The 20,149-nt window shown below is 46.8% G+C and overlaps 1 protein-coding gene across 4 annotated transcripts in view; it reads right to left on the reverse strand.

The window, feature by feature from the left end:
- FLI1 (Fli-1 proto-oncogene, ETS transcription factor) overlaps positions 1-20,149 on the reverse strand; it is a 126,895-nt gene that overhangs the window by 54,915 nt on the left and 51,831 nt on the right. For 3 of the 4 annotated variants that reach the window (XM_077756546.1, XM_077756548.1, XM_077756547.1), the window contains exon 2: positions 1,177-1,388. In XM_077756546.1, the coding sequence (XP_077612672.1) occupies positions 1,177-1,388 (212 nt within the window). Of the gene's footprint in view, positions 1-1,176; positions 1,389-4,100; positions 4,310-20,149 lie in introns of those variants that run through there. The other variant, XM_077756549.1, reaches the window with a different exon arrangement.

Here is a 20,149-nt window from a genome sequence, read left to right on the forward strand (position 1 = left end):
GCCATTCAGGGCTAAGAATCCCTTAATTTTCATTTTGTATCCCCTCGCGCTCTAGGCCCATTATCTTGCCTGATATTTCATGAATGAGACTAACATTTTGTCTCTTTTTTGCTCATCATGATCGCTATCATCATGGAGCACTTTCTGAATCCTGGACACTGTTTTGGGTCCTTCCTCCACAGCATCAGACTTAACCATTTAAACAAGCCTATGAAGAGGCAGATGCTCTAGTCCTGTTCTGAGAAGGAGGCAGCTGGTGATCAGACAGCTAGACAGCTTGTCTAAGGGCAGAACCGGGAATGAAATCTGGGCCACCCGTCCTCCCGGCATGCCCTTCCTTAACCCTCTGGTTCTTCTCTCCTTGGGCTCTCTTCCCTGTATCTCCACAAGGCAAGTCTTACTGCCCTGGGCACCACCAAGTCCAAATGCAGTTTCCAAGTGTGATGTGTCCTCCCTTGCACAGTGAGCCCATAGATGTGCTCACCTCTGTCATCAAGGATGGCAAACCATCTTTTTATTTATTTATTTATTTTTAATATTTTTATTTATTTCTAGGGTAGAGAGAGACAGCGTGAACAGGGGAGGGTCAGAGAGAGAGGGAGTCACAGACTCTGAAACAGGCTCCAGGCTCTGAGCTGGCAGTCAGCACAGAGCCCGACGCGGGGCTCGAACCCACGAACCGCGAGATCATGACCTAAGCGAAAGTCGGACGCTTAACCGACTAAGCCACTGAGGCGCCCCAGGCAAACCATCTTTTTAGTGAGACCTACTCAGAGAGGTCAAGTTTCTTCAACAGGTCAGGTTAACCTACCCAGGTTATCATTAAGTTACCCCCAAGAGGGGCTCTACCTGGGCCTGACACAAAACAGTTGTTCCCATAAGTATCTGCACAGGGTCATGAGCCTGACTCTGACCTGCCCGTTGAGGGCTGTACCAAAGCTCAGAGAGCCAGGTGGGCTTCCTGGCTCTGCTATACTCCCAGCCCTCAGTTTTATAGCCCTCTCTTGTCTCAGCTTTCTAGAGACTGACTCAGGCTCCCTGGCCCAGCACCAAATCCCTATCTGTTGCAGGTCCCCTCAGACACCTGGGGAGGAAGCGTGCCTCGAGACTCCACCAGCTCTTCACCTGACAGCCGGCCGTGCCTACGCTTGGAGCCGCACAGCCTGGCAGGCTTACCTGGATCCATTCATGTGGTCATACTCCCGCTTGACATTGACCCTCACCGGCTGATTAATCCATTCCTGCTGTGGCGGGAGGGGGTTGATTTTGTGGGGCTGGCCATAGTCGGGACTCCCTGAGGCGGTCATATCGGCCTTGGGGAGATGGGCCGCTGCTCCGTAGGCAGAGTCGAAGAGGGACTGGTCGTCGCTCACCACCGACAGAGCCTCCTGGAGGGTCAGAGAAGGAGACCAAAAGCCTAGTGTCAGTTCATCCAGTGTTACTCTTCACCTCTCTCCCTCTGAGCTGGCAGGGTGGCCCAGGGCTGCCCCAGGCAGTTGCCCAGGTTGACTCACACTCTGAGGGGCAGTTTACCCTTATGCAAACTCCATGGGTTCTCTGCAGGTTACCCTGGGTGAGGAGGGAGTTTGGGCAGAGGAGTGGGGATGGGGGAGCCATAGAAGCATGTCCCCTGTTGGATCTGCAGAAAGGAGGGCGGGAAGCCAGAGGCCACGAGCGGCGGTCACACAGCGAGCACGTGCAGTGTTCTAGTGGCACTTGAATGCCGGGCTCTGTCAGGCATAAGCAGAAACACCCCTGACTAGCTGTGTGGAGCTGTCAGTCTGGAGGGGGATATGAAAGTGAGCATTTATTTTATAGGTGAGGCCAGTGAGACCCACCCAGAGAGGTTAACTATCCAGCGCAAGGTCACACAAGGGAAGGGTGGGGTCCAGGGCTGTGGCTGCATCTAATTTCAGTTTCCTTATCTGTAAACAGGAATAAGAATAGCTTTTTCAGAGCTGATAGGTGGGTTAAATGAGAAAAGTCTTGGTACAGGTGTCTAGCTTGTAAGAAACAACCAGCAGTTTCCGTAGGGGTTCCCCAGGATATGGTGGTGTATCTTACACATCCATGATTCAATTGGGAGGCTGCCTGCCTCTTGAGTACAATGCTCTGTCATGCTTTTTTGCCTGACTTCTAGAGATGGTAGCTTCCTGTCTTAATCTGATGATTCAGTTCACCTAGAAATGAGGGCAGAATTTCAGCTCTGTGGATGGGAGGAGTCCAGGAGAGGCCCTCTGAAAGACCCTCAGTATCCCCACTCATACTGTCCCATCACCTGGAGGAAGTCTGACCTGTGGAGGTCTGGATTGAGAAAGAGAGCCTTGCACTTTGCAGAGATTGCCCACCAGCCAAAGCACCACAATAAGATTCTCCCACAACTCACACCCCATCATGGACTGGGGTGTAAAAATCACTATATCCCATAATCACACCAAATTAAAGTGATAGCTTTTCAGAAAAGAAGGGACACATCTAGAAGGCAGGATTAACTTAAAATCTATATAACCTATAATTATACAATCTATAATTGTCAAGAGGAGATGGAATAATATATGACAAATGCTTAGAACCATTTCTGGTGGGGCGCTTGGGTGGCTCAGTCAGTTAAGCAGCCGACTTTGGCTCAGGTCATGATCTAGCAGTTCGTGAGTTCAAGCCCCATGCCAGGATCTGTGCTGACAGCTCAGAGCCTGGAGCCTCCTTCAGATTCTGTGTCTCCCGCTCTCTCTGCCCCTCCCCTGCTCACACTCTGTCTCTGTCTCTTAAATAAACGTTAAAAACTTTTTTAGAAGAAAAGAGAACAGTTTCTGGCACATAGTGACACCCAATAAATGTTAACTCTCACGATTATTGGTGTTCAAGTAAAGATTCTCTCAGACTACTTGATATAGTCACAGATATTCCCTTAAATTCACATGTCAGAGCCCTAACTCCAATACCTTGGCATCAGACTGTATTTGGAGAAAGGGCCTCTAAAGAGGTGATTCAGTTGAAATGAGACCCTTAATATGGGCTCTAATCTGGTCCAACTGGTATCCTTAGAATAGTATATTTGGACACCCAGAGTCCACCATATGGAGAGGCAGCAAGCCATCTGCAAGCCAAGGAGAGAGCCCTCTGAGCCCACCAGCACCCTGATCTTGAACTTCCAGCCTCCAAAACTGTGAGAAAATAAATTCCTGTTGGTTTAGCCACCCAGTGTATGGTGTTTTGTTATGGCAGCCCTAATATACCACCGTTACAGAAGCCCTCCCTACACCTGTAAAATTACAGTTTGCTCTACCAGCTAAAGTTGCTGTTTCTCCCGGGGCCATTCTCAACCCCAGCAGGACAGCCAAATTTCAAAGAGAAAGGCTCTTCTGAGGCTGTTTCCGGCTGGGACCAGAGAAGAATTACTGGAACATACTCCAGGAAGTCTGCTCCTGCACCAGAAGGCTTTGGATAGTGCAGATATGGCCATAGAGGGCAATTTCAAAGCTGAGCTACCTACACAATGTTGAAAGGCTCTCATCCCCCAACCAAATGGGTGTCCCTTGATTCAGACCTAAAATATGCTGAGATCCTTGCTCATTTTCCACCTAGCGCCCTGTGTCATGCTCAGAGAAAAGCTGTGCTTCTTGGAGCCACTGTCTTTTGGGGATGCCTGGGTGGCTCAGTCGGTTGGGCATCCAATTTTGGCTCAGTTCATGATCTCACGGCTCGTGGGTTCGAACCCCTCTTTGGGCTCAGTGCTGACAGCCAGCTCAAAGCCTGGAGCCTGTTTCAGATTCTGTGTCTCCCTCTCTCTCCGACCCTTCCCTGCTTGCTCTCTCTCTCTCTCTCTCTCAGAAATTGAAAAAAATTACTCATTTTCGTTATTATATCCATTCTCCATGTCAGTTAGGGATCAGACCTGTCTCCATAGCCCAAACCAGTTTCCAGTTGTCATCCAGGCTCACAGTGTTACGGTTCCAAGTTGAGAAGTGTGACATTGTAATCTTCCCGATAGTTCAACATGAGTGCCTGTAATTCTGGGGGTGCTATACTAGGAGCAGAGATGACATTACCACCAAGGACCCATAAGTGCGCTTTTGATGATAAAGGTGAAGAATGCTCACCCGTTCTGCTACAAAAAGAGACTACATTTAAGGAATCGGGTATTGTCTTCTACTGTGGAGCGTGGCTTTATGCTTGGTCAGTCATGCACAAATCTTGGAGTTTCCAATTACAGAATTTCTTCTCTCTCGTCCTCTAGGTTAGGGGAGAAGATGGTGGAATCATTGAAAGGAGGAGGCGTAGGAGGCGGAACTGGAGATAGTGATGCTCTGGGTAAGCATGAAAGATCCCTCCCATCATTATCTCCAAAGATGGTGGGACAGGACGCGAGAGAAGGCAGGGTTTCAAGTCCAAGGGGGCCACGTAGGTGTCAAAACCAAGGTTTGCAGCAAAGACTGCAACAGAAAACAGATAAGACAAATTGGGGTTTCTGGTGGCAGCCCGTGAAGAAACTTCTTAAGGAAATGAGAATGAAGACTTACAGGACAAAGTATAAGTGTCGTAAAGGGCGCAAAACCTGTTTGAATTCATTTTGGAATATAGCTCACAACCAAAGGAAACTTCAGTCAAGTGGCAACATCACAGGATGAGAGAACCCTGATTTCCTCCAAAGCATCTCTTGCTCCACCTGTCTAATGAGTCTCACTCCGGGCACATGCGCTTCCCAATGCCTTTCGTCGTCAGACTCTTTCCTCTATGACTACCCGCACTTGTATGCTCTGCCCTCATTTAGCCCACTTTGCACACGGAGCTCCCGTGCAAGTCATAAATACATCCTGCCACAATCCCTGCTCAAATACCTCCCAGAGCTCACCCCATGTTGACCATAGCAAATCTACTGTCATCTGCTTGTTTTCCCACAGCTCAGCTTGGCCCCAGATGTCCACCCTTACATTTCATGACTTCCCCCTCCTACGGCTCCTGCCCAGTGCTAACTCTTCCCACAGCTCCACTCAGCAGGCCCCACTCACATACACTTCTTTGGTCCTTGGGCTGTGAGTACTCTTTCTTTGTCCTTTCCACCTGCGCACATATTCGATGCTTCTCATTTTCTAAGGTAAACAAGGTCTTCCTCACCCATGAAACATTCCCTGATAATTTCCTCTGACTCGTTTGAGCTTATAAAAGCCCAGTGAGAATACTGCGTAGGTAGGTGCATACACCCACACACATACTCTCTCTCTTTCTCTTCCTCTTCCTCTCTCCTTCTCTCTTTTCTATTTCCAGTCATTGATAAGCAAAGGGCTTCCCCCCCTCCCCCCCCCCACACCCTTATAACAGTATGGAGAAAAGAATTAATGGCTAGGGGAGGCTGGGAAGAAGGAGAAGATGAAAAACATTTCCCTGTCTGGCCTGCTGGCCTGAATTAAGAACAGAAGAGAGAAGGGCCACTAAGTGTGAATGATAGATTCGGGCAGACTAGACCCCAAACAAGCTGATTTGAGATCCTAAGTGAAAATGAAAACTGGGGAGAACATCCTCACCATCTCTGAAAGGATGTAGCACCCCTTTTGCCATTCAAAGCTGAGACTTTTAGGATGGTCCCAAGAAGGGCAAATACCCTTCTGACTTTGTGATGGGGTACCTTCTCTGAAGTGCTCTGGTGGCAGTGGGTGCAGGGAGAGGGGACAGGCATAGAGGAAAAGGCAAACCTGGAACGTGGCACTGGGTGACTGTGGCTGCCAGACCTGTGTTCGGGACTCATGTCGCTGTAATTGATATGGGTGTAGTGACCAGGGCGCTGTTTTTATCACTCGAGGAGCTTTGGAGCGGACAGATACAGCTTTTACACAGGAGCCACTCTTGCTATTTTATGTATGTCTTATTAAGCTGTTTACTTTTACTTCAACCCTTAAAACTTAAAAGTTTAAACATAAAACTCCTCCTTATACTTAGAACTCTTTACGGGAAGGACTTGTTGGTTTTCACAAACTTTTCACTGATGAATTGTTGATAAGAATTTAAGTTGAGGCTGATAGGCCGAATTTAGAAAGCATGAAAATTGACAAACGGTTCTCAGTGACGAGGTTCCTTCAGTTTTTAACGACTTCATTGTTTCTATTGACTTCGGACGTGACACAGAAGACAAATTATTCTTTTAAAGACTGTTGTGTCCAGGTTGCTTTAGAGCATGCTACGTAAAAATCGACTTCAAAGCGAAGAAGACAGAAGGCTTGGGATCCCTAACCCTGTGTGGTACTCAGTTCTATGGTTAATCCTTGGCTTAGTAACTGGATTCTGAGAAGCATTTTTCTTTTGCTGGAAAGGCTAGGCCTGTAATTCAGGGTGGTCACTCAGACTGGTCACTCAGTCACTGAGTCCTACACCCAGAGGGAAGCACACAGCACCTGGGCTCTAGCCACATTAGTACCCTATTTGACCTATTTGCCAGAAAGCTCAGACAAAGGCAACTACTTGGAATGGCAGCTTGAGTTCTGAGCTAAGTGGATGGCCATATTTGCCCATAGAAATGCTGACCAAGCTGTGTTAACCTTCCTTCCCATGATCCCCTGCTGGTCCAGGAAGCCAGCAGAGGTATATGGTCAATGGGGCACTTGTCTTGGTATGGGAGTCCCCTTACCCAATTGGGATGAGATGCCGTTTGCACATCACTTATAATATATCCTGCATTCTCATGATTGAAGATAGATCATAGCAGACAATTATCATAACATACATTAAGTGCAAAACACTGTTTATATGAGTAACCTAATTTAATCTTCTTAGGAATACTATGAGAAATATGCTCTTATTACCTCTATTTTTTCAGATGAGAAAACGGCTATTCAGAGAAGTGAAATGACCTGCTCAGGTCACACAGCAAGTATGATCTGGGACTCAAATTCAGGTTTGCTGTCTGGTCGCCTCCCTGGGAAACTATAAGCACTTTGAGGGCACCTCTTAGTTTATTAAGCACAATCTTTAAAGTTAGAGAGATATGAACTCCAATCTGAGCTCCATCAGTTGCTCATTTGCATATCACCTATTGCGATTTATTTACACTCTATGAACTTCATTTCCTTATCTGTAGAATAGGGGATAATAACAGTACCTCACCTGGTAGATTTTGAATAAAGGTAACATGAGATAATAGAAGTGAATTTCCCAAATAGAGGTCTAAAGTTCTTAGGACATAACAAATACTCAAGTCTAAAATAAGCCCAATGCTGAGAGATGGCATTGGGACCTTTGTGTTGGAGTGGTGATGGGGGGAACAGATAAAGCCAGAGAGATACCTCGTTCTCCCCTGTGTGGGTTACTTAGAAGTAACGGAAGTTATCTAAGTTTCAAAATTAGCAGGTTTGGAGATAATAGTTAGATTTTGAAATGTAAAATCCAGGTGTTTCTGAACACAGAGCCTACTTGGCTAACGTGTTTCCACTCTTCTTTTTCAGGCTTTTAAGATGACGTAGACAAGATTCTGTTAGATAGCCATGCATGAGAGGGGAAGAGCCATTTACTGCTGAGATAACCAAAATAGTAGGTGGCTAGCACCTACCCGTATTGCCATTCATTAGTCATATATGCAATGAACATCAGAAAAATGCCATGAGTATGTCTGTGAATTCACTAGTAAAAAAAAAAAAAATCCTTCCTTTGGAATTTGTCATATATATTTTCTCTTTCATTCTTTCTTTTTTTTTAAATACTAGCAAATGTATCTTCCCAAATTTATTTTCCTTAGATTAAGGCAAATGTTATTTTCTGTGTGCGCGTCAGTTGGGTGATAGGGGAATGTGGTCAGAACACTGCCACATGACGGCCTGGCTGATTTTAATGATGAGCAAACAATTGCATCTCTGAAAAAGCTTTGCTGAAACAGAGATGCAAAAGCCCTCAAAGTAGCACCAAAAAAAAAAAAAAAAAAAAAGGTTTAAGACAGTGTCCAGAAGATCTCCCCATCCTTTTTTATTTTTAAGTTTATTATTTATTTTGAGAGACAGTGTGAGCAGGGGGTGGGGGGCAGAGAGAGAGGGAGAGAGAGGATCCCAAGCAGGCTCTGCACTGCCAGAGCCTGAATCGGGGCTCAAACCCCCAAACTGTGAGATCATGACCTGAGCTGAAACCAAGAGCTGGACACTTTCCCAACTGAGCCACCCAGGCACCCCAGGATCTCCTCCATTCTACTCAGGAATGCATGAAAGAAATTTCTGCTGTGGTGCCATCCATAGGAAGAATACACTTATCATCCACAGTTATGAGCCAAATGGAGTCAGAGGAGGAAATTCCATGATGCCCACCGTGGAGGGGAGACCCTTTCCCTTGCTCGCCCTTACAGTGAGGTTGAGTTTTTATGCTAGCACAGGGAATGACCCAAGACATGGGGTCCCTAGAAGCACTGATTCTACATTGTTTCCTCCCCACCTTATTTTCCCTGTCTCCTGTCCTGAACCCCTAAAGGACAGGTTTCTGTGGGGGGTGAGCTTTGAGGAGGGTGAAAGGATGTGAAAAGCAGTTCCCTGCCGCTGCCCTGCTTGGGGAGTCCACTTGACTCGCAGACCTGGCCTCTGGAAAGCTAATCTCTGGGTCACTGCAGGGAGCACACAAGCTTTGGCTTTTTATTACATTCTTTGCATAAAGACATGAAGTCCCCGCTCTTGCCAGCCAGGGAGCATACAGAACTCAGACAAGATTCTAGGGAGCAAAATCCTCTGTCTTCTCTGCTTTTGGAGATCAGCAGGCGGTATGGCAATGGGAGCATCGAGCTCTGGGTGGGGAGCCCATCACAGCCACATCTAAAGTACCACGAGGGTGTAGCTGCTGTTAGTTAGTTCAAGCCTTTTGCTTCTCTCTCTTCTCTAACTGCTGGCTGGGTACCCGCTTCTTGCTCATTATTTCAGTCCCACAGAGGTCAGACGGACAAAGAAAAAAGAAGACAAATTTTATGACAAGTTGGTTAAGGAGGAAGGTGGCACCCAATATTAAGCAGAAGCCCTCTCACAGGATATAGAGCAGAAGCGGCCTGTGTTCATACCTGCCAGGTTGTCTTTACCCAAAAGGGCCATAATAATATTTCCAACCTTTGCCACTCCCTCTCAGAATACAGTCCTTGGGGCGCCTGGGTGGCTCAGTTGGTTAAGCATCTGACTTTGGCTCAGGTCATGATCTCACAGTTCATGGGTTCGAGCCCCACCTCGGGCTCTGTGCTGACAGCAAGCTCGGAGCCTGGAGCCTGTCTTCAGATTCTGTGTCTCCCTCTCTCTCTGACCCTCCCCTGCTCATGCTGTCTCTCTCTCTCACGCACAAATAAATAAAAACATTTTTTAAAAAAAGGATGCAGGCCTTCCCCCTTGATCCCAGATGGGACTTCATGACTGCTTCAACAAACGGAAGGTGCAGAGGTGACCCCGGTGAACGTCCAAAGCTAGGTGATAAAAGATATTATGACTTCCACCTGCTTCTTGTTCTCTCTTGGCTCTCTAGTCATTGGAAACCAGCCACCACACTGCAAGGAAGCCCAAACCAGCCCAAACCGAGAAAGTAATGCATGGAGAGGCCCACAGCTCGAGGAACCAAGGCCACCAGCTGCCACCCGGCATCAACCTCCAGACTTGGGAGTGATGAGCCTTCAGATGAAGGTTTGCTCACAAGCATAACAGTTGTTATATGCTGCTAAGTTTTGGTACAGTTTCTTATGTAGCCATAGTAACTGGAACATTTTCTATCACGTTCATCAGCAACCAGAGAACCCATATCCAGAGGAGACAGAGGGTGATTGTGTACGTGTCCTTTTCACCACAGTGACTGACACTGGCTTCAGGAATCAGCACCAGGACTAAACAGACAGGGAGACTAAGGCATAAAGCATAGCCTCTCCAGGTTCACACAGTGAGGGAGGGTCAATCTCACCCTTAAGGCGTAACTCCTCTGCTAATCACCTATCCAAACTACTCTTCACCAGCAAGGAGAAAACCACAAACAAACAAAAAACAAATAGGGACGACTTTTTTAAAGTATAAAGAGGGGTACCTGGGTGGCTCAGTCAGTTTAGCATCCGACTTTGGCCTAGGTCATGATTTCATGGTTCTCATGAGTTCGAGCCCCACACTGGGCCCTGTGCTGACAGCTCAGAGCCTGAAGCCTGCTTCGGATTCTGTGTCTCCCTCTCTCTTTTCCCCTCCTCTGCTCATGCTCTCTCTCTTTCTCTCTCAAAATAAATAAACATTAAAAATTTTTTAAATAAATAACTTAGAAAGAATAAATAGAACACATACTATTTGATACCATGATGCTTACAAGGAACTTTTACAATCATTACCTCATTTAGCCTTTTAAGATGTTTGTTAAGATCTTCCTACTATTAAAAAGGAAATTGAGGCTTAAAGAGGTTCAGAGTTGCCTCAGGTCCCTCAACTAGTGAATCTTCCAGCTGGTAGCCTGACAGCAGAACTTACGGTCTTCCCCTGAACTAGTTCCAGCCCATGAACTATAATCCTAGGCTGCACCACAGAGCCAGACCTGCCATTGAAACTCCGAGTCGTTCGCTGATTTCTAAAGTATTTTTATTGAACTCTGTCCGCCCCCCCCACTCCCCTTCACTCAATCCACCTACTCCCCAACTTAAATCTTCACTTACTGGGGAGGGGGCTCTGCAGTGGGCAACCCAGGGAAGGGCAGCCAGCCAAGTTCCTAGAAAATGGAATTAGAATCCTTTGCAGATGAAAGTACTTTATTTAATGGAGTTTAATAAATTAAGGGAATGAGCCTAAATGAGTCCAGAGAAGAGGGTCTCTGTGTTCTGTAAAGGCATGCCATGTAACAAAATCCAGAGCTGTGGCCTTCTGTTAATCACGATCCCCATTAGATGCTTCTCCAGGTCTCCCATGGGTATCTACCTTTGCCTGTTGACTTTGAGTTTTTACAGTCACTGTTTTGACCATAACCACATTTAAAGGGCATCTCTAAACATCAAAGTTAAATTCTCCTCCCACAGAGAATGATTTTACTGCTGAAAAGAAAAAAGTGCTGAATATGGAAACTAACAGGAAGGGGATAGAAGGTTAGTCTGAACCCCAAGACAGGAACATTTTATAGAATGCTTTACTTTCTGTTTCTTTACAGTGGGTCTGACCTCACTTCAACCTGCTTTTTCTCGATGACAAAGGTGATAGCAAAAGGGTCAGAGAAGATCTGTTATGTAGATTTTTTTATATATGACCATGCAACAGTCCAGCTCCTCTCCCATAATAGGGGGTGACCTGACCCCTGAGGTGGACCCCATAGTGCCACAGGGGCAGAACTGAATGGGGATGGGAAGCTGGGGCTCACTAAGGTTAGGAAGGTTAGATGTTTGCTTCCATGAAATGGAGCCCATGTTTTCCCGCCAGTACAGAAGGGCCAAAAGGGGTAAATGAAGCCCTCACTGGTGGAAATGGGTGATGATGGACAGCGCTGTCAACGAGCAAAACAAAAACCCAGCTGCCATGGGGAGAGAAAGGTAGGGAAGGATGAAGTCCTGGAAGCTGACCCAGGTAGACCAGTCTACCAGGTAGACTACTGGTAGACCAATAGTTCCCTAAGGTTTTGTTTTGTTTTGTTTTTGCTGCTCATCACTTACACTGGGACTGTATTCTGTCTGACTTCACTGGGGAGGCTGATCTAGTCATCAAAAATACTGGAATATTTCCATACCAGTGGCTCCACTCCCTCCTCTGTCCGGAAACAACTAAAGGGTCAATAACTCCAAGAAGGGGGATTGGTGCCCTGGTGCCCATGACATACAGGTGGTTATCTGAATGTTTTCCCTGATCTGGAGGGTCGTTTTCTGACTATAGAGGTATTGGCAAGCGAGGACCAGTGAAGATCCAGACATGGCAGAGAGCAGTCTCTTTGTTCTAGAGGATCCTCAAGCATGCCTGCTTCAGGAGGGTTCAAAAGGCAAAGGGCAGAGGAAACAAACCACTTCATCTCTGTCCTTACTCCATATGGTGCTGTTTCAAAAACGTGTTCTAGTAAAAGGCACCAGTTACTGGCTGGGTCACTGCAGAGTATTACTGGCTATGTGAATTTGGGCAAACTACCTAAGCTCTTCATTCCTGGAAAATTTTAACTGTCTTCTACCAAATGTTTAATGCTCTCTGATGATGATGAATGGCCACGCAGCCCTGACCTCAGACTGCTGAAGGCTTAGAAGAAGTGTCCTCTGTGGGGAGAAGCCGTGATGTTTCCTCACAGAGTCTGCATTTCATCCAGTGTAGGGGCTGATAGAATAGCCTGGGAGCAGCATAACGTTCCTGACATTTCATATTGCTTGAGAGAGGGAGCGCTAAGAATTGTCCTTGGGGCCTTGTCTTTCTGGGTCTGGCTTGGTAGCTGGACCAAGAGGATCTCGGTCTGGTCTGTGGTGACCAGAGGAGACTCTGAGTGACAAAGGGAAGGGAGCAGTGACGCAATTCAGATCTGAAAAGGTGGGCCTACCCAAGGGGCAGACAGTTGTCCACGAGAAGTAGAAATAACACTTTCTACAATATTCATAAGCACTGGAGAGATGAGGAAGTGTAGATGGCAGGTGCCCGTGGGTGCTTCTTTGACTTCTGGGGTCATGGGAACTTTCCTATCCGTTTTCTCAAAGACCAGTCCTGATGCTGGAGGTGCCCGGAAGAGATGAACCCCATCAGTCTTATTCTTTGTTTCCATTCCCAGTTGCTTGCTCCATTCCTGACACCTAGTTGGTGTGCAATAACCTATTTAATGGATAAAAGCCCCAGAGCTGGTAGGGGACATAGAGACCCCCTGTCCCCTGCCTGCACCTTTACCACTGCTTAGACTTCCTGTTCTATCTCTTGGCTGTGAGCAATTTCGATTAAGTCTTGTACCCCAGGCTTCTCCATTTTTTGCTTTTTAAACAGCCACCTCCAGTGTCCATGTCTTGTTCAAATTTAAACACAAATTCACTGACTGCTCCTTCTCAACAACCACTTGAGGGCCCTATTCCTAGAAGCTATGATCTTATCTGACAATTTCCTCGTGTGACAGTTTCCATGGCAACTGGTGCCCTCTTAATCACAGGAAACCCACAAGGAAACATGCACATGGGGGTGGGGGTGGGGCTTTGCTCTACTCCTTCCAGCTATACCCAAGGAGCACTCTGGACGGGAAGATGAGCACAACACCAGCCTCAAGAACCAGAGTGTCCGATCTTGTGCACACAAGTTGGGAAATGTGTGCAAGCCTCAGCTGGCTCTTGCCAGGGAGAACGCCATTTCACAGCAAAGCATAGCTGATGGACAGCAAAGCATAGCGTGAGGGACTCCATTTTATTTCATTCCCTAACAGGGCACTGGGAAAAGAGGAGCACCTGAATCCATCTCACAGCTCTTAATGGCTGTCTCCTTTCCATGATTCATGCTTGAGGAGTCACGCTTGGTGACCTCATGCCCATCTTGTCTTGAGTGTGCAGTACTTCCAACTCTCACATCTGGATGAACCATGCTCTCCAAGGTGCTTAGTGGCCCCACGGCATATGGTTACCATATTGTTGCAGTGACATGTGGCAAAATCCCTGAGGATGGAGATAATGGAGGGAGGTGGTGCCTAAAGAGGTCCTGTCCTGGGCTGGCTTAGCAGCCCTGACCCATCTCTGCCTAGTTGGTCTGCTTTATTTCATCTTGTTCCTCCATCCCTCTGCACCCTCTGACCATGTTTCCCTTCTGTCTTCCTCACTATTCCTGTTTCCTGCTCCCATTTCTTCTCGCTGCCTTGCTCCCTCTGTTGCATTTTAATGTTCTAATAACATGTTTAATGCTTATTTACTTTGGAGAGAATGAGAGACAAAGAGTGAGCAGGGGAGGGACAGAGAGAGAGGGAGACACAGAATCCGAAGCAGGCTGCAGGCTCTGAGCTGTCAGCACAGAGCCAGACACGGGGCTCAAACTCATGGACTGAGAGATCATGACCTGAGCTACTTAATCTACTGAGACACCCAGGCACCCCTTTATGTTCTCTTTTAAATAGATTCTCCTTTTGTTATAGAAGACCCAGTACTCTGAACCTTTAGACACCTATTTGATATACATTTCTTGACTGCTCTTTAGGTGTCTGAAAATACCTATGTGAAAATCAGCTGGCTTTGCCCTTTGCTTTTCCCTTTGACCAGCTATCCCTGCAGAGCGCTGCCTTCCTCGTCAACCCTGCCTCCTCAGATCCCATTTACCCACCAAACTTTTACGGAGGACCTACTGGGAGTCAGGCATTCGGCTAGGCACAGGGAATACAAAGATAAACGAGAATCCAAAATCGCACACTTGCCATCAAGGAGCTCAAGTCTGGGCAGAAGACTGATCCAAACATCAGTACTCATGTAGGGGTGGGATGAAAGGGCAGTGAGTGAGGAGCTCAGGGAAGGCTTCCCGGAGGAGGTAGAGCCTGAGACGGGTGAAGGGGACCTTCCAGGACATCTCAAGAGACACCACCTCCAGGAAGTTTCCCTGTCTCCTGCAGCTCACCACTGTCACCTCTTACACTGCTATATCGGTAGTACTTTCCATCTCTACCGCCGATTGAGCACTTTATTCTAGACAGCTTTGTCACATTGCTTTTATTTTCATTTCACTTGTGCCATAGAGGGTAGCTTTTCATACATTCACATTCTGTGTCTCAAACCAGATTATAAATCCCTCAGGGACGGATTTTCTTTGTGGTTTGCCATAGACATTACTAACATTTACTAAGTGCCTTGATTCCCTCATCTCGAAAATGGGCGCAATGACAGGACCCACTTCAAATTGAGTGGGTTAACATATGTAAACCCACTGCATCTCTGCTCTGAGAAGGGAGTGCTTATGGAGCCAGACCGACAGGATCTGCATTCTACATTCGCCGCTTGTTACTTCTGTGACCTTGGGCAAATTCTTTAATCTCTCTGTGCCACAGTTTCCTCTTTGGTAAAATAGTGATGATAATAATTGTATTCTACCTCATGCCTGTCACATAGTAAGCACTCTCTGAGCTTAATCTTCTGAGTATGATTCACAGATTCTAATATAAGAAAAGCACTTCACTTCCCTGGGCCTGCTTCTTGCAACATTAAAAGCACTGAACTAGATGATCTGCAAGACCCTCTCCAGTGCAGTGTAGGATTGATTCTCCAGCCCCATTAGCCTGAGACAGTCCCAGTCTATGCTGATTGTTCCAGAAAATGCTAAATAATACTTCCCTTCATTAAAATCTTCCCGTTCGGATGATGCATTATATGGTCAGCCTATCTATGAGCAAGCTGAGCTATCTCAGTGTATCATGGCTTCTTGGGACCACGGCCCTCCCTTCTAGGGAGGAGGTAAGGGGAACCGAGGACAGCCTGGTCTATACACAAAAAGCCACGCATCCGCTCCTCTTGGAGCTCAGGCTCCATCTCCGGCACACAGCTGGTCTTTCGGCTGGCAGCCGCCCTCAAGGCAGTCGCCCACTGGGTTGGCCTTCATCCTTGTTTGACTTGAGTGCCAAACCTAGGCAGTCTGGCACCGGGCCTCCTGTCTCTCGGCATCCATCTATAGGAAAAGCAGATATTTTGTGAACAAGTCCTGCCATGGCCTTCCAATGAAAACATCTCAGTGGGATTACATGGAGATATTTTCTTTGTCAATCTCAGTAAAGCTATTTGCACAGAAAGCCCAGCTGAAGCCCACTGACAGTTCCTGGGGACTTGGGACTGATTTAGTTACTCTATAAAGGGTACTTAGTGTTCTACTCTTGGAAGCTTCTGAAGGTATCGGCCTTTCCCAGTAGGAGCCTGTCTGTCTCTCTCAAGGGCATGTGTCATGGTGGCAGTAAGGCTTAATCCTTGATGTCTCAAAAACTTAAGGGAAATGGGCAACCAGCCCGCCAGGTGGGGATGCCCTGAGGAGATGTCCAAAAACCTCATCAGCTACTTTTTCTTTCTCGATTCCCTTTACTCCAGGCTCCATTGTCTAAGGCTGTCAAGTTCTTATACTGCCATTTCCGCTTAGTTTTCTGCATGGTTGAGATCTCCCACATTTATTATGGGCTTGGTGATTTCCATAAGAAGGCCAAAATCAATGATGTCAACCTTCCCAATCCTGCCCTTCTTCGGAAATTGGGGGCAACATGTCCCTGGGGGAACCTCATAGTCACCTTGCTCCTTCTAATCCTGATCCAAAGAAGGTTTCAAGTCTAACAGCCTGAGTGACTTTTCAAAAGTGTTAAGGATTCTGGAAAAGAACAGAAACATGCTCTTTAACCTCAGTCTTACAATAAACTCAGAATTAAGAAACAAAATGTGATGGAGCACCTGGGTGGCTCAGTTGGTTAAGCGTTGAGGTCATGACCTCATGGTTCATTAGTTTGAGCCCTGCATTGGGTTTGCTGCTATCAGTGCAGATCCCACATCAGATCATCTGTCCCCCACTCTCTTTGTCCCTCTCCTGCTCATTCTCTTTCTCTCTCTCTCTCTCAAAATAAATAAATAAACTAAAAAAAATATGGGATGCCTGGGTGGCTCAGTCAGTTGAGCATCCGACTTCAGCTCAGGTCATGATCTTGTTTGTGAGTTTGAGCCCCACATTGGGCTCTGTGTTGACAGCTCAGAGCCTGGAGCCTGCTTGAGATCCTGTGTCTCACTCTTTCTCTGCCCCTCGCCCGCTCACACTCTGTGTGTGTGTGCACGCGCGCGCGTGAGTCTCAAAGGTAAATAAACATTAAAAATTTTTTAAAAAGGAGCAAAATGTTTACCTTTTAATTTTTATTTTTTTTAGAGAAGCAGAGCGCAAGCAGGGGAGAGGGGCAGAGAGAGGGAGAGAGAGAGAATCGTAAGCAGACTCCGCGCCCAGTGCAGTGCCTGATATGGGGCTCAATCTCATGAGAGTGAGATCATGACCTGAGCCAAAATCGAGAGTTGGATGTTCAACTGAGCCACCTGACTGAGCCACCCAGGTACCCCAATATATTATTCTTTCACATAAAAAGACACTGAACTTGCAAATTTATCTTCTAGACCAACACTGTCCAATAGAAATTTCTGTGATATGAAATATTTTAAAATCTATACTGTGCAGTAGAGAAGTCACCAGCCCTGTGTGGCTATGGAACATTTGAAATATGGCTAGTGTGACTGAGGAACTGAATTTTAAAATTTTATTGAATTGCGGTGAATTTAAGTTTAAAAAGCCACATGTTACTAGTGGTGACTAGAGTGACCAGCCTAGGTTCTAGACACTTATGCTCGGTGGCTAAACCAGGCGCTACTCAACACATGCAAATGTCACATTGGCTATTTCCTTAACATCCTGTCTCTTTAGGGAATCATGAACATATTTGCCACAAAAAAAAAAAAAAAGCATTCATTCACTGATGGATTCATTCATTTAACTAGTATTTATTGGGCGTGTGCTATGTACCAGGCACTGTTGTAAAATTCAGGAATATGTCAATGGAAAAATGGCATCACAGAGTGTTAATAGCATTGTTGTTACTATAGAATTAGGAAATTTGTAGAAACTTCTCCCCACCACTGATCTGATTCTATCTCTTCAGTGAACTAAACATTAGACAAACATGTAGATGACTTTGTAAATGAGAGGGTCACCCTGAACAGGTAAGTAGCGTCTCCAAATCTGCTGTGTAGTCACAGCCTGTGCTCTCGGCAGGGTGGGTATAGTGAGAGAGAGAGAAGAGGAGGGAGATCCTGAATTTAATATGGCAGGAATTACGGTCTGTTGTGAGGATTAAATTAAATGAGGAACACGGCTCACAAAAGAACTCTGGAAAGTATAAGATGTCTTCTCTGTTAATTTACCGCAGCTCATGAAACAACGTGGGCCATGTCTTCTGCCATGTGTAGCATCCCAGAAAGCCATAAAGCAGCTGGGCCATCGCCTCCTGAGAAGGTAGCAGGACATGAAGTACTGAGAGATGGCCCAACCAACTGTCAAGGCAGGGGGGGATTTCAGAGAAGAGGAAAGCAGTGAACTGAGCAGGAATGTGGCCGAGGGGTAGGGCGTTAACACTTCATCGACTATCAACAAGTGTACTGCAGGGACTTTCCTGGTAATAAATAGTCAGCTAGGACCTCAACATTTCATCTCATCCTCTGAAGAGCATATAGCAGAGAGAAGGGGGCATAGACTCGCTGCCGCCACCCTCAAAGGCTATTCCCAAGGGATTTGGAAGGGCACCATTCTCCATTTAGTACAGTGTCGTGGCTCTGTCTGCGGGGTCCTAAGACGAGATACCTAGATCTCTAGTCATCTGGAAGAGCAGTAGTAAGATCCTGCAGTAAGGGGCCCCTGTATCCTGACTGGCTGGAAGGCAAAATCTCCTTCTCAGGGACCCAGAGCCCATGCTCGAGTGGGTGGGTGATTGTACGTTCAACTAGAGCTTGCCGGCTGTGCACGCCTGGTCTTGTAACACATCCCTGGTGCTTCTCAAAGGTCCAAGCCTTTGGGAGAGCAACACCTGACTGGCACAGCTTGAGGGCTCTGGGATGCCAGTGCTGTCCGGTAGCCCTTCCCTTTTTCCCTTTAGGTTAACAACAACATTTGCATGAAAACAGGATCTCTGCTACTGCACATTCTCTCCCTCCTCTCTCCCTCCCTTCCTCTCTGGTCACCCTGTCCCCATCTCTCCCAGGCTGTGGCTCACACATCATCTAAGCAATGACCCACCAGCCCAACTCCAAGAAGGGGCCCCGTCTGACCACTAGGATGCTTCACATGACCATGACCTCACCCCTCTGAAGGGAGGACTATATGATACTAATTCACTCCAAGTCCCAACTGTCTACATTTGATGGTTGAGAAAGACTGGCTCTAAAACATTCACTCTTGTAACCCAAAGGGCTCCCCACACTGTAGCTTTAGAGGGGTTTCCCTTTCTCTCCCAGCAGATCAATCCTCATCATTATTTTAATATAAGTTTAATATAATTTATGACACACGTAAATTATCTGGGGCAAGTAAAAGAAGAGGAGGGGGTCAAAGTAGAGTAGAGCCATGTCTGGCCAGGCAAGGAGAGACCAGATTGGCCATATTTACCAGGAGTTTTTCTTTGACGACCCAACATTGTCCTAAGATTTCTCTGACCTGATTCCCAGACTCTCAGTGGAATAATTCTATAAGCACCAAATGTACACTCCAAAGGGAAAAATGAATAGATAGAAAACTGTTGCCTTTAAATACCATTATTTGTTGTGATAACAGGTTTACTCTTTCAGTACATCTTTCGGACCCTGTGTGGGTCCCTCGAGGGCTTTACGGAGAGCACCTTTCGGTTTAGAGACAGCCTGATCATTCTCCCTTCGTGTGCGTGTGCGCACCCATTCGCAAACATTTATTTCAATACACAGCTTCTCTTCCAACTCCCTCCTTGGGTCTGAGGATCTGTTGGGGGACTACCCTCTCCACTCAGGGGCACAGACACGCATAGACATCCTTAGCAAGGAGGCATTTATTTCCTTCTACTGTCAGGGCAAGTGAATCAAGGCCCGTGTGTCCCCCACGCGTGGGGACAAGAGGCCTAGCTGGAGGGTCTGGCCAGACCTGATGCAGCTCAGACGTGGCCCTTTGCTCCTGCAGCAAGAGGAAAATCCTGTCAAAATGGCTTAACGATCTTCTAATATTTCCATGCAATTAAGGCCACATCTGTCTCCCAGGCCCCCACACTCCTTTGCTAGTGCACAGACATGAACCAAACAGTCTGTCTTGTCGATCTGGAAGGTAACAAAGAGCTCCATTCATAACTGTAGGCACTTTCGCCATGTTTTTTTTTTCAAAGTAAAATAGAGTTTTCACTTTGAGAATAACCTGTGTGGCAAGCGAGCGAAGGATTTTTCCCCCTAATAAATCAAATTCAACAGCCTAATAAAANCCCGCTCCCTGCCAACAATCGCTCTGAATACAGACTAGTGGGCGCGCCCAAAGAGGGTAGGGGATGATGAGCTGGGAACAGGGAAGGAATTCACACACGGTTTGGAGATGTGACGGGCTTGTCTGGCAGATGAAGTCCTGAGATGGGTGGGGGTAGGTAGGTACAGAGCCTTTCTTCCCCGCCTCCACCACACCTACTTGCTCAGCCTTTCTGGGCTGGTTTCAAAACACTCCTTTTCTGCTGCTGCTCCCTTTACCCCACTACCCATCCCCAGGCGTTGGGTAAACCCTCT

Source organism: Crocuta crocuta, unplaced genomic scaffold, assembly GCF_008692635.1.
Source record: "Crocuta crocuta isolate KB4526 unplaced genomic scaffold, BGI_CrCroc_1.0 scaffold172, whole genome shotgun sequence".
NCBI lineage: Eukaryota > Metazoa > Chordata > Mammalia > Carnivora > Hyaenidae > Crocuta > Crocuta crocuta.